At 31.4% G+C, this 17238-nt stretch overlaps 2 protein-coding genes across 8 annotated transcripts in view; one reads left to right on the top strand and one right to left on the bottom strand.

Moving 5' to 3' along the window:
- LOC141455675 (CD109 antigen-like) overlaps positions 1 to 9636 on the bottom strand; it is a 70890-nt gene extending 61254 nt beyond the window's left edge. For 2 of the 3 annotated variants that reach the window (XM_074130922.1, XM_074130921.1), the window contains exon 1: positions 9494 to 9636. The gene's annotated coding sequence lies outside the window, so the exon portion shown is untranslated. The remainder of the gene's footprint in view (positions 1 to 9493) is intronic. The other variant, XM_074130923.1, reaches the window with a different exon arrangement.
- Positions 9637 to 10656: 1020 nt separating this feature from the next.
- Positions 10657 to 12466, top strand: LOC141455678 (cysteine-rich PDZ-binding protein). 5 transcript variants are annotated; one of them, XM_074130930.1, is made up of 4 exons: positions 10718 to 10794; positions 10943 to 11011; positions 11449 to 11533; positions 12004 to 12466. In XM_074130930.1, the coding sequence occupies exon 4, from the start codon at positions 12008 to 12010 to the stop codon at positions 12308 to 12310; it is 303 nt and encodes a 100-aa protein (XP_073987031.1). In that variant the 5' UTR covers positions 10718 to 10794; positions 10943 to 11011; positions 11449 to 11533; positions 12004 to 12007; the 3' UTR covers positions 12311 to 12466. The 5 variants fall into 5 exon arrangements, with proteins under 5 accessions (XP_073987033.1, XP_073987031.1, XP_073987032.1 ...); XM_074130932.1 differs by lacking the exon at positions 10943 to 11011 and having other exon boundaries at positions 10657 to 10794; XM_074130931.1 differs by lacking the exon at positions 10943 to 11011 and having other exon boundaries at positions 10738 to 10942.
- The last annotated feature ends 4772 nt before the right edge of the window (positions 12467 to 17238 follow it).

The raw sequence follows: 17238 nt of genomic DNA, 5'->3' as shown, positions 1-17238 counted from the left end.
GCTAACTTTCATTATGCTTCTTTCCATGCTCCTAAAGTTTTATTTAGGCTTGACTCCTTGTTTCGCCACCATCTGTCAGGACTCAACGTACCACATTTTCACAAATTCTTTTTTACCTCCATTTCTACTTCCATATTCATTTTACCTCCACTTCTATTCTATTTATTTGTTTATCCTCCAGCCTAAAAAAAAATCATCTTTTCTAATAACCTCTTCTTTGGTTATTAATTGAACAAAAAAAATAAATTTTTCTACTTCTCAACTGTGTTCACAACTCTTCAGTGCTTATCTTCATTTATTAAGTCTAACTTTTTAAGGATTTCTTCTTATGGTTTCCCTATTAGAACAAGTATATTATCTGCAAATTTTCATTTATTCACATCATCGGTTCATCGTCGACTGTGATTCCATATTCATGCTATCATAATCCATCGATTGCCTCTTTCAAGAATGTGTTGAATACTGTGACTGAAGGTACATCTCCTTGTCTTTGTTTCTTCTTTTATAATCTGCGACTTGTTTCCTATCTATATCCGCTAGTGTTTACCATAAGCAAATACCAACAAATCCAATAACTTGCTCATCTAGTTTTTTGTTTTTGCTGCTAGCACTCTCTCTTCATGCTAATTCAAATACATTTTAGCCGATTGCAGGCAGGCGATTTTGGCAAATAATATTTAAACGGAGGTCCTGAGAGTCAGAAAGTGTTTATTATAAAATGAGATAAAAAATAAGATCAATAAGTTTTATAACTCACAAGTTTTAAATATAGTCATAATGCGCTACACTCAATTTGCTAATTTTTTCTTTCACAGATCCATCGTAAGATAGAGAATTCGAGATTATGACAAGTTATCGATATTACATTGCTTGTAAATACTTTTTCTCTGGGCGCATCAACTTAAGGATCATTAGATTCCTATTAAATTCATGTTTTAGATAAAATCAACCAACCGAACTTTATTTCTAACTTTATTTTATAGTATTTTTGGTTATTCTGGACATCTTCAAAGATTTTCTTAAAGCTTAGAATTCCATCGCTGATTTTATTCACGCATGTTTATAGTATCCTTGATCAGAGGTCAGAGATTCATCCATCGTCAGAGGTATATTATTCAGTAAGAGATGGAAATTTAAGTGAAGTCATATTCTCTACATACTGATTAATGTAACCTCTGCAAGCAGGGCTAGATAAATATGTGTCAACTATGTTATCCAGCAATGCCACATTTCTAACTTAGTATACTAATTGCACACATGGAGTTTTCCTTCTATCCCTAAATAAGGACAATTTTGGGGCTTTTCTCTCAAATACTCTCTCATTGTGATGTATCAATGTAAAGCTGTGATGTTGCTATCTTCTTTAAAAAGTGCTGGTTTAGTGATGTGCACGCTAGTAAACCTGAGTATGTTACATTCTGTATACACTTTAATAAAATTATCAATTAAAAAGATTGATTTCCCGGAAATGATTATTACTAAAATATTCTCTTATTCAGAATATTTGTTGTTGGAGAGAACCAACCGACCAGCGCACACGAATTACAATTACTATTGTAACTATTGTATACAATTAAAGGCCAAGTACACTTCTTTTTGTTATCTATCAACCTAGTTACAAGTATAGCGCATTACTTTAAAAGCATTTTTATGCAAGAAATGTAGTATTGTTACAAAAGGTTGTAAACGGAAGCTAAAATCTGTCATAGACTTATATAAGCTCCATTACCTGATTTGCGCAATGTAGTTCTCCAAGGGGAAAAAAGTTAAGTAACGCTTATATTATCAGTCGAGCTTTACGCCCTACTACCAAATTGGGTGCCGACGACAGAGGTGACTAGAAAACGTACTTCACTATCAATTTCCCAAAAAAGCAATTAATAAAGCCAAGGCCTAGGCCAGGAAATGAACCCAGTACCACATTACACGTTAGCTTTACGGGCTCACCTCTAACCGCCCGACTGCCTTGAAGTCATCCAGTAATAATAAATGTGTTTATTACATCCAACGTACAATAAATGATGTTTACATTTTACATACTAAACACAAATTGCACGGACTTCTTCAGTCTGCAACGTAGACTTATGATAATCGCATTTACAAATTATGAAACAAAAATAAAATACTTGACTTACTAAAACTGTCCGGTATGACAGTTGTATGAGGGTTGAACTGCACGAAGAAAGTGTAACATTGAAAAACACCTAACTTGACTATTTTTTTCTCTTTTTCTTTAAAAGATAGAATCCCCTTATTTTCTTTATAATATAGGGAAAATTCTCCTTCATAACTGTATTTTTTTTTTTTGCAATAGCCCAGATCTAATAGATTTCGAGAAAAAAGTTACTGAAAATGGGCAAAAACAGCATTTTCAGAAAATGTTCTTTTTTTTCTTCTTGTTACCTTTTTTGTAAACAACATAGCGCCTAAACGTGCGAACCGATTTTTATGAATGTGGTGTCATTCGATTTGGAATTTCATATTTCTCGGACACCTTATTTCGGGTCCTTGAATCCGTCTGAGCCCATGAGAACTGCAGGCTATTGCCTAATTATCAATTCCAAAGACCCCTTAACCAAACAAGCAATTTCTTGAACTAATAGGATACTGCAGAAAAATGACAGAAGACTAAGATAGCTAGACGACCATTAACGCTGACTCAGGGGTTCTAAGAAGAAGAAGAAAGATTTGAATGCAGTGAGCACCTGAACATCAGAGAGGTCATTTTCAAGGAAATCTTAAAAAAGAGAGAAATCAATGTAGAAATGGTTGGTACTAGTTGCAGTTGAAGGAGTTTTAGTGGCTGAGTGATGGAAGTAAGAAATGTTTTGAGTGTGGGCAGAGCAACAGGTAGGTGTGTTTGCTGCAATCCCACGCCAACTGCTTGTCCTCGCCATCTTTGCACCCACTTCTCTCTCGCAAGCTTACAAGCAAACAAGTTAGAAGTAATATTTGCTTTTAATATCCTATCAATATTTCTATTTCAATATTACCTATTTTTGAACAATTTCAAATTCACCTGTAGAACATGAAGTTATTCGATCACTCTTGATTTACACGAGATGATAAATAAAATAATACAGTTAAAAATCCATTCTATTTTTGAAAATTTTATAACGATATCATATAAATAATTTTACAAAATTACATTTTCATTAATTTTTTTAAGTATTTATAACATGAAAATTTGTAATTAAATAATTGATCGCCTTCGTTCAAGCCTGGTGTGACAGTCTTCAGCTGATCAGACGGTTTACTTATGTATTATTTATTACCAGCCATCTCTTTTACTTGATTTTATTAATTTCAGTGCAGCAGTAAAGATCTCAATAAAGGTGGGAGAACAAACAGTAAAGTACTTAAATATCAACTGCCTACCCTAAAAATCTACATATCTCTTTCTTTCTCATGTGCACTTATGCATATAATATTGTAGAGAGAAGATCTAGAGAGAAATTACCTAAAAAATCTATACCATTATTATGTATAAGTAGTATATGATTAAATAATTAGAATAAGATATACGAGGGTGTTCAATAAGTCCTTCGAAAAATTGATAAAAACAAATTATTATGGGTAATTTTTTTTATTTTTCAACATAATCTTCTTTTAGCTCTGTGTACACTTTTCCAAGCGTTTCTTCAACTTTTTTAAGCCTTCCAAGAATGAGGATTTCGGAGGTCCTCAAAATAGGCATCAGTTTGGGCGATGACCTCTCGTTTGACGTAAACCGTTGTAGGCCGACTATTTTTTCAAGTTTGGAAATAAAAAAAGTCGCTGTCATTCGGTGGATGTTGTAATAATTCGAATTTTAATGACATAAGTTTGGCCATCGAAACTGCGCAGGTGTGCACCCATACATTGTCCTGAGGCAAGAGGATTTTTTTTTTTAATGAGGACTTTTTTTCTTTATTTCTACGCTTAAACGGTGCAATTATTATTATTTGACCTTACTCCAAGTAATCGGTGTAATAATTCCGCGTGCATATAAAAAACCGTAGCCATAATTCTGCCGGCCGATTTCTCCATCTTCGCCTTCGGACCCTATTCGCTTTTTTAACTGTTCTTTAGTCACTGGAGTGTATCTATGTTTCGTCTACGGTTATTTACCGACGTAAAAACTCACCAGGACTGCGAATGAAAAGCGCCAAAACAGCCTTAGAATCGAACACACGATAGAGTTTATTCGCCACCCTTTCAAATTGTGATTCATGTTTGCCCTTAGTATGTATAAAACGGGCGAAGATTACAGAGTTATTTTTATTTATTTATTTATTTTTTTAAATGATTTAAGGCGGGTCAACATCTAAGGTTATTGGCCCAGAGCTTTTTTCAGTGCACTGCCGGCCTCCGGGCAGTGTTCTCTCCTTACAGACAACACTGTCCATCACCAGACAGTGGGCTGAAAGAAGCTCCTAGGAAGAGAAAATCTAAGGGTCAGCAGCTGGATTCAAACCCAGGACCTCCGCGTGGGAGTCCAGTACGCTAACCGCATTGCTAATCCCTTCCCTTTTACAGAGTTATTAATTAATTAATTAATAATTAATATAGAGTTATTATTAATTATTATCAAGAAGAAGAAGAAGAACATTTTCTGAAAATGTCGTTTTTGCCCATTTTTGGAACTTTTTTTTCGAAATCTATTAAATTTGGGTTGTTGCACAAAAAAAAAATACTGTTATAAAGGAGGATTTGCCCTATATTTTAAAGAAAATTTGGAAATTTTATCTCTTATAGAAAAGGAGAAAAAAAGTGGCGCACCTATTTTGCCGAGATTTTTTCACGCCTAATTTTTCGTATAAAATTATAATCACTGTGCCTCGCGATATGCCTGTGGCCTCTACTATTTCATACAATTTGATTCGACGATCACCGAAAACCATATCATGGACTGTATTAAAACTGTCCGGTAGGACAGTTGCATAAGGGTTGATCGTCAAAATGTGCACGAAAAAGCGTAACGTTGAAAAACACCCAACTTTGACAATTTTTTGATCTCCCGTTTTTGATCAGATTAGGCAAGAAGAATTTAGAATGAGTGACATTTAAGTGACATCCTGCAATTATACATACTAAGTGGAAGTATTTGTTACAAAAAAACAATATTAGTCATTAATTATTATTTTTAACGCTTAACTAATTGATAATGAATTAACATAATAGGCAATTATCAAAAGTTAAACGTAAAGCGACGGTAGTTTCACAGTACACTATGATCCTTTTTAGCTTTGTACTACTGTGCCCAACTTGCACTTAATTCTGATTTCAAATAAACAAAAAATAATTTCGTTCATGCATGTTGGTGTTGCATTTTAAAGAATGTTTTTTAATTTTTAATTTTGTCTGCTTTTAATTTTACCGTAATTTTGTTTGGTTTATACGTTTTATAAAACATCTGATACTATACAGGCAATCTAAGTTGAATGGAGTACTAGGTACTCTTTAAATAAAAATAGAGTACTAATTAAAAATGTCGTATAATGCAAATGCCCAGCATAAGGGTTTGTGACATCTAATAAGTTCTAAAAAATACTAATGAAAATTTACGAATTAAAATTACTTAAGTAATTTTTATAAAATTTCCAAAAGTACAAGGATTTTTATACTTTTTTAATATCTTCTGTAAGGCTTCATGAAAACATTGCTCAAAAACAATAAGTAACTAAGTACTTAAAAAGTCCCAATTGTAAGGGAAATTAGCTTAGAAATGTTGGACAAAATTAGTCACAAATTTGAAAAAAAACACGTGCAATTTTTGCGACCGTTTCTAAATGACTGAAATTACGAGCTGAAGTGTGAATGGAATGTTGCTGTTTTTTTTTTACTTAAGTTTTTGTTAAAGATATAATATATGTGTTCATTCTGCTATATAATACATAATTAATCTTTGCGCCCAAATCCTTGAACACAATGAAATGAAAATAATGCTAGTTTGATTTGCAAAAAAAAAATGAACAATTAAGAGGCGTTATATAAATAAAGAAATAACAATCGCTTGAAAGATAATTAATATGACCAACTCAGAAAAGTGCTAATACACTGAAAAATCAGCAACCAAAATTGGAATTCATGTATTAAATTAAATCTAATTAATGGAAAAATTCTCAAGGACTAACCTTCGAGAAATTTTCATGGTCGATGGGTAGAATTGAATAAAAATATCTTCTCAACAATATCGGGAATCTTTTCGATCAGTTTTGTTAAAACCATAATAGCGTACACAAAATGTTCTCTTATTTCTGTCAAGTGTTTGGAATGGAGGTTACAATAAAAAGGACTGGTTCGAGCTAGCTGCGCTCGAATCCGAGCTTTCCATAATTAATTGTTAATGTAGTAGAGATGTGGACTCACATTTGAAAAATCAACGTTCGATCCCAGATGTGTAATTTTTTGGATTTTTAAAGTTTATTATTAATGTATACAATTTCCTAAATTTTATTATCTCTTTCTCCTATTTTTATTCGTACTCTACTTTTTTTCCCTTTCGGTCAGTTTTTTGTTTCATCTTACTAAAATGAAACTTTAGTTTTGAATATTGGAAGTAAGATGAAACAAAAAACTGACCAAAAGGGAAAAAAAGTAGAGTACGAATAAAAATAGGAGAAAGAGATAATAAAATTTAGGAAATTGTATACATTAATAATAAACTTTAAAAATCCAAAAAATTACACATCTGGGATCGAACGTTGATTTTTCAAATGTGAGTCCACATCTCTACTACATTAACAATTAATTATGGGATGATGTTATCTGTAGTTTAATATTGACTCCTTTACACTTAACTCCTCACAAATTAAGATTTATAACTTATGATAAAACTGTATGAGTGAAATTTGAATTTACAAACAAATTATGGCCAGGGAAGGAACAAAAATGGAACTAATTTTAAACAGCATCTATTAGCTTAATCAATGTGAAATAAAAATAACCTTAAAATTCAATTATTCGCCCTTTGAACGAAAAAAATAAACAAATATTCTATAAACGTAGGGAAAAGTTTATAGTTCTAAATAGTCAAAACTAATCAAACACCAGCAAAATGGTTCGTGTTGTACCTTAGGCACTCACACAACTTATTACTCAGTGATTTGTCTGAGTTAGAGCTGACACTTAACTTCCTGCCAAATCCGTCCCGGGAATTCCTTCCGTTTCTTACTTGAAGGACCTTCAGAGAAGGCAAAATCCAACAAAATCCACTATGTAACCAGCTCTCAACTTCGGACCTATCTCTTTTTTGCCCCACTTCTCTTCTTCTTTCCTCCGGAAGGAGCGCTAATTTCTAGCTGCGGTTAAAGCCCTCTTTCCAATAAAAAATTACAACACAAAAAATTAAACTGAATGTCGCTTACAAAATAAAACCGAAATTTACTCTGCTGCAGAAAGTCTTTAATCGAACATTCTCAGAACTTTGTAAACTTTACTTTCTACCTTTTTTTTACGTAATAAAACCTAAGCCTAATAATAAATGCTTGCCTGGAAAATTTTAGTTTAGTGGGGTGAGGGTGCGAGTACTTAAACTTATTTTGTAACCTTAATAAAAGAAGCTACTTAAGCAACCAAATTTGAGCAATCTGTAATCTTGTATTTAATTTTTAATATCGTAAGACTAAAAAAATTGATATCTTTTCTAAATGCATCAAGTGCTAATAACATTGCGTGTTCAGGTCCCCAGAATTTCAAGTTGCGGCGAATATTCAGCGTAGTGGCAGGATGGTGGTAAAAACATCTGCGAGACTCGCATGATTTGCTCTTACCGCAATTAAAAGATTTCTTTAAACTTTAACGTTCACTTAAATGAAATGACACTGTTGGAGAAAGGTAAAGTCACTTCTGGAGGTTTAAGAACTTCATAATGTACTAAAACGGCACTTGAGACGAGAATTTAATTTCATCCTTCCTTAAGAATCCCATTTAAAAATAAAGTTTCATTTGAAAGTATTTCAAGTAAAAGTAATAGACATGTTGTGTATAAAAAATTATTAATGAAAGTAGGAAAAAACTATTCAATCAAGTTGCACCACTGTTCGTCCGTTTTCTTCTACCTACCTTATTCTAATATCATTATAAAAGTGCTACGGCATTACAATGAAATTAACGTCAAAGGAGTTTGCCTCCCTCATCTTATTTCCTTGTAAAGGTGTGTCTAATAAAAGTTATAGATTTACATAACAACAATTAGCGTACTGTGCTTACAAAAATTCACTCGAGTATTTACAGCGGGCAACAAAATGAAAAATGTGGCAGATTGTGTCTAAATGGCTTATCGGGTTGCCCAGTGACAAATAGGGTTTCTGTGATTTCACACTTACTTGAATTCACACATTCCATAGACACAGATCATAATTTGTTAAAAACACTTTCACTTACTGTAAACTTGTATTTCCGGCGAAAGCTCGAAAGTAAGAATCTTCCACTTAGAAAAGCTTGAGCTAATTAAATTTTGAATGAAAAGTTCACAATTTCTCCTCCGAATTACTTTTGAAATATTTCATTTAACAAGTACAGAAAGTGAAAACAATGTGATGTTGGTGCTGTAGGACACATCACGCTGGAGACCTTTGGTACTAAGCCCATGCTCCACTTTCTCCATCGATAACAGGAAATTCTTTAACCCAAACGAATTTTTACTTTATGAATCTTCCATTTTATAAAAAGCTTAATTGCTCTGTGTCTGGAAAATTAATGTTGAAGACATTATTAGTCAAAAGAAAATCATCACTTGACTAACAATGCGACTTCTCTTTCGTCTTTGGTTTTTCTTATTTTTACTAACTTGTTAGTTAACCTTTGACGCGGTTTATTCGCTGACTAATAATTGAAACTTCTTGCAAATTTGGATACCTTAGTTCCTCATTTGAACAGTTTTATTACATGGTATAATTTCCATATTTAAAGAACAATAGTAACTTTCAAAATTACATACGATGTAAAACATCAATAACAATAATAACAACTTTCAATGTACTTTAGCGTAATGTTATAAATGTAAATATGAACCCATCACTTTAGACTAATACTGAAATAAAAGATACGCTGTTTTCTTCACCTTTCTTTTCTGTAATTGTATCCTATTTGAGGGGAGGGTACCAATGGTTCTGTAGTTATGAATGTGAACTTACAAGAAGGAAATACCCAGTCTGAATCCTGCTAGTATCAACTTTGTTAAAAAAAAATATATTGTTTTCGCCCCTATTCTCAATACTTAATTGGGTAGTTGAACGTTATAAGCTAAGTCCAAAAAAATTGACGATTACTTAACTTTTAAACATCCTGAATACAAACCTAAAATTACTTGAATTTGGTAAAGTTATTTCAAAGTATGAAGCACGAACATATCTATTCACTCATTGCAGCGTGGCATACTTTTAAAGTGAGGAAGGTCATATGTAAATAATGCAATAGGAAGTTTTGAATCCAAATATAATGGTGTTATTACTTAAAGGTGAAACTTTGTAAGAAAAAAATATTGCAATGAGTTTGAAGCAATACTCACCGATTAATCAAAAGTGTGACAACAAAATAGAGAAGTGCGATCCACTATTTCCAGGACAGTTAGAAGCAACAGACTAAAACACTGTTGTCTACATGAAGGCTGAACGGCTGTAGATAAACTAATTAGGTGAGCAAGCTAGTGCTGCAACCTACACGGAACACTGCCAAACTAAAGTTACAACTGCTTTAATTTGGGTAGCAGCTAGGGGTCAGTAAGCGCCATTAGTAATAAGGGCAATCTCTTTAGAAAAATGGGGGGGAAATTAGAAACAAATAAGATATTTACTAAACTTTTTTGAAAGTTTCTAATTGGATGAAATTACGAACTGAAGTATGAATGAAATCTTCGGTAATTGCTGATTTGTTTTCTTTTTGACGATTAATTAACCTTTGTACATAACTTTGTGAACTGTGTGTTTTTATTGAGGAGTTAAACCATTGGCGATATCTCCACCCAAGTCGAGGATAATTAACGGTTATCTTACTCGAAGAATTTATCGGAATTTAAGTATGAGTTGATGTTTTGAAATGGAAGAATGACTAAGATTAGAACTAAGAATGTCTGATAGAAGTAAACATTCTGTAATAAAATGAATATCACACTGGCTCTCGAATTAATTTGAGTTCATTGATCAACAGCTTATAAAAAAGAGAAAGAGAATCTCAGAGTAAGAGCGCTCCAATCCCTCCAACTGATGTTTGATCTGATTTTTGGCACAAACCAACAATAACAGTGAAAAATCAACGGTGAGCCGCAATATTAAGAAATTAAGGAAACAAAGTAGGCATCCCAACTAGACGTGCCCAAAATTTTTCCTTTCACTTTTTCAAACTTTAATCAGTCCTTGGTGGTACTGAATGTAAAATTCGTGCAGCAATATTTAGAAATTTATTTCTGAAAATCTCTCTGGCATCTCAACTTGGTCCAAGTGAACACGTTCTATATAGACTTCCATGAATTATAAAAGTCTACATTAGAGCGAAAATTATGCTAAAATAGCAGCTGGTTCAAAAATTAATTATCGGTTGTTTTTTTAAATAAAAGAATATTGACAAATAAATGTTTCTTAATTCTAGTAGGTTTGAGCCTGTAATATTTCTGTTTGATTGAATTGAGCGTATATTTATTTTGCTAACTTAACGAACTGAGTTATGAAAAATACTATAAATACAGAAACGTAGGTCTAGCAGCCATGTTGAATGGAGAGCAGCGCATTCTGTGCAAATATTGTGTAGCTTATAGCTATATTGCTGCATTAGCTAGTGCTTCGCAAAGGTTAACGTAACTGTTCGTTCGCTTTGGTAGGACTTTTTTTTTTTATCTAGACGGTTGCAAATTACATATATTCAGATGTATTTAAGTTCAGTTGAAAGCTCAACAAAAAAAAAAATTATTTTAATTATAAATTATTTAAAACTGTGATTTAAAAAAGGAGATTACCTTTCGCAGGTTAATGATGAGAACTATGTTTAAATTAATAGTTTAAGAGTGCATCAATCTAATCTTACTACTATGTTTGTGAGTAATAGAATCTTGCTTAAATAAGTTTTTAACTAAGATTTATAGCAATTTGCAATTAATTTTTATCTAACTTTTGGTATCCCACACAGTTTCAATAACTAGATTTTTTTTCTATAAATTCAGTTGGAACTCATACGGTTATTAACAGATTAATAACGTTTAATTCTTGAGGAGTGAGTGTGTTCAATTTCATTTGCCTCTCGAATTTACGCATTTTGTACAGGTATTTTTGTTTCTAGAAGTTAAAGAATACTAAGTAGGAGGAAGTAGATAGCCACTTATTCGAGAATCTAGGAATCTCTGCGGTTTTCCCAGTCTAATTCAAAATATGTGGCAATTATAGTTGGTTGTGGAGAATTTTTTATTTAGAACCAACTGGTAGACTGCAGCAAATATTTGTTTTTACTGACAATTATGCATTGCTAACTTTACAGACATATGTGTTCATTCAGGGAGCCAAAAGACAGGCACCGATGGATTTGGCTTTTATTCAGTCGCTTCCTCTTCATTAATATATTGGTAAGTGATTAAGATTTGTTTGTTTTTTTTTAAACCAGAAAAAGGAAGTTTTCTGCTCGATTATGGTAGGGCAAGCATAGGATAAGCTTACTATATTTTGATTTATTTTTGTATTTTCAACAGTTAATTTATTTTTTATTGTAAAAGTTCTAAATTTTAATGTCATTTAGGTATTTTGCTCATTTTTACATAGATATATTTTAATATAACCTACACATCATGACCTATGTATGTTTTATGTACATTTGTTAAAGTAAATTACAGAAATTGTTTTGATTCTTCCCTAATTTGGATTGCACATGCTGTTCATAATTGCTAGGAAAAGTACCCCAGTGTATTATTTGTATAGTCATGTGTCATGCGAAGGTTAACATGCCTAAACAGTAAAAATATTTTATTTTTTTATATTATATATTTCAACGTTTTATTAACAGGATAGAAATGAACTTATTCTGCTTTATATATTTCAGGAAGATGGTTTGTGCGAAATGTGAAAAGAAATTGGGTCGGGTAATTACTCCAGATCCGTGGAAACTTGGTGCTAGAAATACTGTTGAAAGTGGAGGACGCAAGGTTGGAGAAAACAAGGCAGTTACTGCTTCAAAAAATAGATTTAGTCCTTACACAGCAAAATTTGAAACATGTAGAATATGCCGCCAAAAAGTACATCAGGTTGGCTCCAATTATTGTCAAGCTTGTGCTTATAAAAAAGGAATCTGTGCAATGTGTGGGAAAAAGTTAATTGATGTGAAACATTACAAACAATCTTCAGCATAAATTGATGCTAATTGTGAACGTTATTGATAAAAGTATAGTAATAATACATTCTATAATGTATAAATTATGTAATGCTTACATATAAGTACTGATAATCTTGAAGATAGACTGTCAAATCTCATTAATTATTACTTATTAATATGGATACTTGGATTCCTTACGTATTTTTATTTACAAAATTTATTACTTTGCATCCAATACGTGCTTCAGAGCCACACAGAAGAGAAATTAATTTAAAGACACTTCTACTTACTCTTTTTGGAAATTAGCGCAAAATATAACATATGTATTTCATAATATTATAATCTGGGAGGCATACACCTTATCAATTAAGTGCCAAAAAAATTATCACTATAACAATGAAAGTCCACAATTATGTACGTATGTACAAGATCACTCACTCTTTAATTTGTATATATAAAATTAACCGCCGAAAGTCACATCTTCAAAAAACTTGCCTATAATGAGTTGCAGGTTTTAAAGTAAAGAGAAGAGTTTCAAAACTAGCAAGTAAAGTTTGTATAATGGATTAACTCAGAAATAAAGCATCTGAGGTATTTAGATTAAAAGGTTAAAATAAGGACATTTAGCTCTTGAATTGGAGAGAAGTCTACAAATTTTTAAAATAATTAACAAAAAATTCATCTACAGATTATATAAGAATATGCTCAAAACTAGTATAGATTACCTCCCCACACTCAACTGCTCGTGTGAACTAGTTAATTTCTAATGCTACACGTCTATCCTCTCAGCTGTATGATGTGTAAGTATGAAATAATTTATACGAAACCTTAACACTTCCAATTTCGGAAGCAAGTTATCTGACTTAAATTAATATCACTTTTTGAAGAGATGTGTTGTAATGGAACTCCAAATTCAGAAGTAAAGAATTTTTTAGTTGCAATCCAAAATCATCAATGTAAGTTCAATCACCATATAAACTCTGATCCATCAATTTTATAAGTATTTTGTATTTATTTATATATGTATTAAGGGAATTTACAAAACGGGTTTGGTCAACATCGGTCAACCGGCAGTATCACTTCATTGTATAGGTTGTTCAGTTTATGATTTCCTCAAAAATCGACTTCTACGGTTTTATTTAAATTTTTTATAGTGATTATAAACATGAAATCTGGTGCCACTAATCTCTAAAAGAACTTTAATTAAGGCGTGATAGTAAATTTGTACAAATTATTTTAAATTACGCATTTACGTAATTTACTTAAAATTATGAAAAGCGCTCCAGTGCAAAAAGATAAGGAAAGTAATATAAATGTAAGAATTTGTATATATTCCTTTCTTGTTCTGTTTTCTTTTTTCTACTTTTATAAGGGATAGAAGAGATAATGTTCTTTGATTAGTACACTCACCCATGACGAATGGTTTGGGAAAAAAGATGAAAGAAGACATTACCCACTTCAGACAGTACAAGAGTTCAAAATATAAATCTAACATAATTTCTTACTTAAAATTAAAAAGGTAATTTTGACAAAATATGATGAAATTTAAACGTAAAAGAGAACCATTTAGAATTTTATTTTAAATATAGTATTTTGCTTTTGTATTTTAAGTAAAAGACTACAACAATCAGTAAACGTCAAACCGAAAAATAAATTTTATTTATATTTCTTTTAACTGAATGCAAAAAAATGTACAATAATAATGTTAAAATTCCCATTTTCCAACAAATTTATTTTTGCTTTGTAATAACTGCATCTTATAAGAATAGTCTAGTCTGACAGTAATTTTAATGCTGAATCTGAAATGAGGTCTAAAATGAGCAAGAAGTAAAGAAATAATGATTTTATGGCAAAAAGTAATATAAATGTTTATTTAAAATTTATTGAAAAAAACTCATAAAAAATAGTGAAAAACTACATTTTTGATGAGAGTGTCACCGTGCATATAAAGCATTATTTTCACTTTTAATTTTCGCAGGTTTTCATAGGTGCTGAAGAGTATTTGAAATACTAAAGAAACAAATCACAAGTGAGCTATCAGTTTCCTTCATAATTGTTCTTTACCTTCTAACAGGCCTTTTTATTAAAAATCTCCCTATTTTTAGCATAACTCTATCTACGTACAATATACACAAATATATCCTCAAATCTATCAAGGTATTAAAAACATGAAACAAAAGTACAATTTTTATAAAAATTTATTTTTTATTGTTAGTTTAAACAATGAAATTGAGCAGTCATTATATGTACAATTTAAATTTTTGGATCAAAAAATAAAAATATTAAAAATAATATACATATTTTTCGTATTTATATTGAATAAATATTATATTTATACATATGAATATACTTCTTTGGCACTATAATTATTAAAAATATATATATATATATATATAAAGTGTGGAATAACATTACCGAACAATAATTATTATTGAGTATTTTTTATACAGGAAAAGATATTTCCCACGCTACTTTATTTTACATCTAAGCTGCTATCATTTAAATTAACTCGCAACTCCCACCATGTAGAAAGCTAATATTTTTAATATGGATGGTTTGTATGTAAATAAAAATACCAAATCATGCAAACAATGAATCCACTTTAAAACGAATATTTCAGTCTAATAAATTTTCATTTTATATATTGTTAGTTTATGGCAGCGGATGGGTAAAAAATACCTTTAGAATGTAGATGATACTAATCTACTTAATATAAAAAAGCAATTATAAAACAATAGTTTTTTCCCCGGCGCATTGACGTCTATGGTCATTAGCGTCTAAACATAATAGTTATAAAACTTAATTGTGCATTTTTTATTTTTTTAGCCTTGAATGGATTTACCAAACACGGCAGAAAAAAGGCACTTCATTTCGACCAAATCTCCTACTTTTAAGTAATCTAATTAATATAATAAATTAAAAGAATTGACGTTTTGTACTGACTGCTAAATTTTATTAATACAAGAAATAAAAAGAAATATTATGTAGAAAAAGTAAGATTTTAAGAGAGATTCATTATTTTAATTTTTAAAACATTTTGAATGAAATAAATATTGAACTAACAGTTTCCCAAATCCAGACAAAAAATATTTGATCGAGTATTTTAAAAATGAAAATTAATTTGCACTTACAAAAACACCTTTTATCATGAACTATTAATTAAGTGGTTTAGAGAAGCCACTAAGATTAAGAAAACTCAGAAGTGGGAAAACCAGTGGTCCAGGATGAAATCTGAGAAAATTAGCTTCTTATATATTTTTTAAAATAAATTTCCCTCCAGAGGATTGATATCTTAACATATTCGGTATAATTGGATCGAAACATTTTTGAAAATTATAAAAAATAAAAATCAGGAATGTTTTTTTTTTAATTTTAAAATTACCATTGGAAAATCAGTATTTGATTTGTGTCAACTAATCATAATTATGTGATTTAAGTTGCGCAGAGGACTTCTATAAATACCAAAGTTTGTGAAAGCGTTACCCAAATGTATTAATTTCAAACCTGCTTTGCCCTTGGCAATCATTTGTTCTGGAATACAAGGCAGCAAAAAAAAAAAAAAAAAAAAAGGAATCAAGACTCCTTTTGAACGTTCTCGATTGTCGCGCTACATGCGGTGCTCGCCCGCGTTTGCATTATTAAAACTGTAGTAGGACAGTTGTATAAGGGTTGATTTATTTATTTATTAAAACTGTCCGGTAGGACAGTTGTATAAGGGTTGATCATCAAAAACTGCACGAAAAAGCGTTAGGTTTAAAAACACCCAACTTTGACAATTTTTTTCTCTTTTTCTATAAAAGATAAAATTCCCAAATTTTCTTTAAAATATAGGGCAAATCCTCCTTTATGACTGTAATTTTTTTCCAACAAGCTAGATTTGATAGATATTGAGAAAAAAGATGCTCAAAATGAGCAAAAACGGCATTTTCAAAAAATGTTCTTGTTCTTGTTCTTCTTGTTGTTGTTACCTTTTTTGTAAACAACGTAGCGCCTAAACGCGTGAACCGATTTTCATGAATGAGATGTCATTCGATTCGGAATTTTATGTAGATGTGCCTTTTGGGGGTCGCGACGCTGTACATGGAATGGGAGAGGAGTTAGCCCCTTTTATGTAAGGCCCCCTCCAAAATTATTATCATTAATTACTCTGTAAATCTTAGCCCGATTTTGATAAAATTTGGTAGGATGACAGGGTTTGGGCTCCCCTACCTAACATTAAAGCGACGATCTGCTCTTACACTTGTTAAGGGGAAGTATAGCAATCGTTTCAAATTATCGAAACGTAAACCGATTTTCATGAATAAAGTGTCATTCGAATCGAAATTTTGTACAGATTTGCACTTTAAAAGTCTCGACGCTGTGCCTCATAAGGAGGGGAGTTTGCCCCACCCAAGTAAGGCCCTTTCTAAAACTATTATTACCAATATTTCTATAACGGTTAGTCCGATTTTGATAAAATTTAGTAAGAAGAAGTGGTTAAAGCTCCTCTACGTGGCTGTGAAGTGCCATCATGCTCTTACACCTACTAAGAGGAAGTATTGCAATCGTTAAAATTTTCAATGAGTGAACCGATTTTCATCAATGAATTGTAGTTCGATTCAAAATCTTTGCCTTTTAGGGAGAAGTACTGTAATCGCAGTTTATTTTTCTTGCTCCTCTTAAAAGGAAGTACTGAAATCGCAGTTTAATTTTGCTATTTACGTACAAATACCTTCCTATTTTATTCAAAACGCTTTCTCAAAAAAATGGTTATTGAGGATGGTTTGGGGACCGTAACTATAATCATTCTTTAAAAAGATCTCTCCAGTGGTAGTTACGGTTCCGATTTAACACCTTATCAGGTTATAATGATAGAATAGCTTATTCCAAATTTTAAAAAATCTGTAAAGCAGACGTAACTTTGCAAATAGACAAAAAGGAAAATCTATCCAAAAGGTACAAAAATCTCCTTAACAAAAACTTACA

Source organism: Rhodnius prolixus, unplaced genomic scaffold (assembly GCF_049639745.1).
Source record: "Rhodnius prolixus isolate KJV_2025 unplaced genomic scaffold, Rpr scaffold_4, whole genome shotgun sequence".
NCBI lineage: Eukaryota > Metazoa > Arthropoda > Insecta > Hemiptera > Reduviidae > Rhodnius > Rhodnius prolixus.
This window is presented reverse-complemented; position numbering and strand designations above follow the sequence as displayed.

Bases quoted from the DNA above. Each gene is read 5' to 3' on its own strand.
- LOC141455678 (XM_074130932.1), top strand. From the start codon at position 12,008: ATGGTTTGTGCGAAATGTGAAAAGAAATTGGGTCGGGTAATTACTCCA.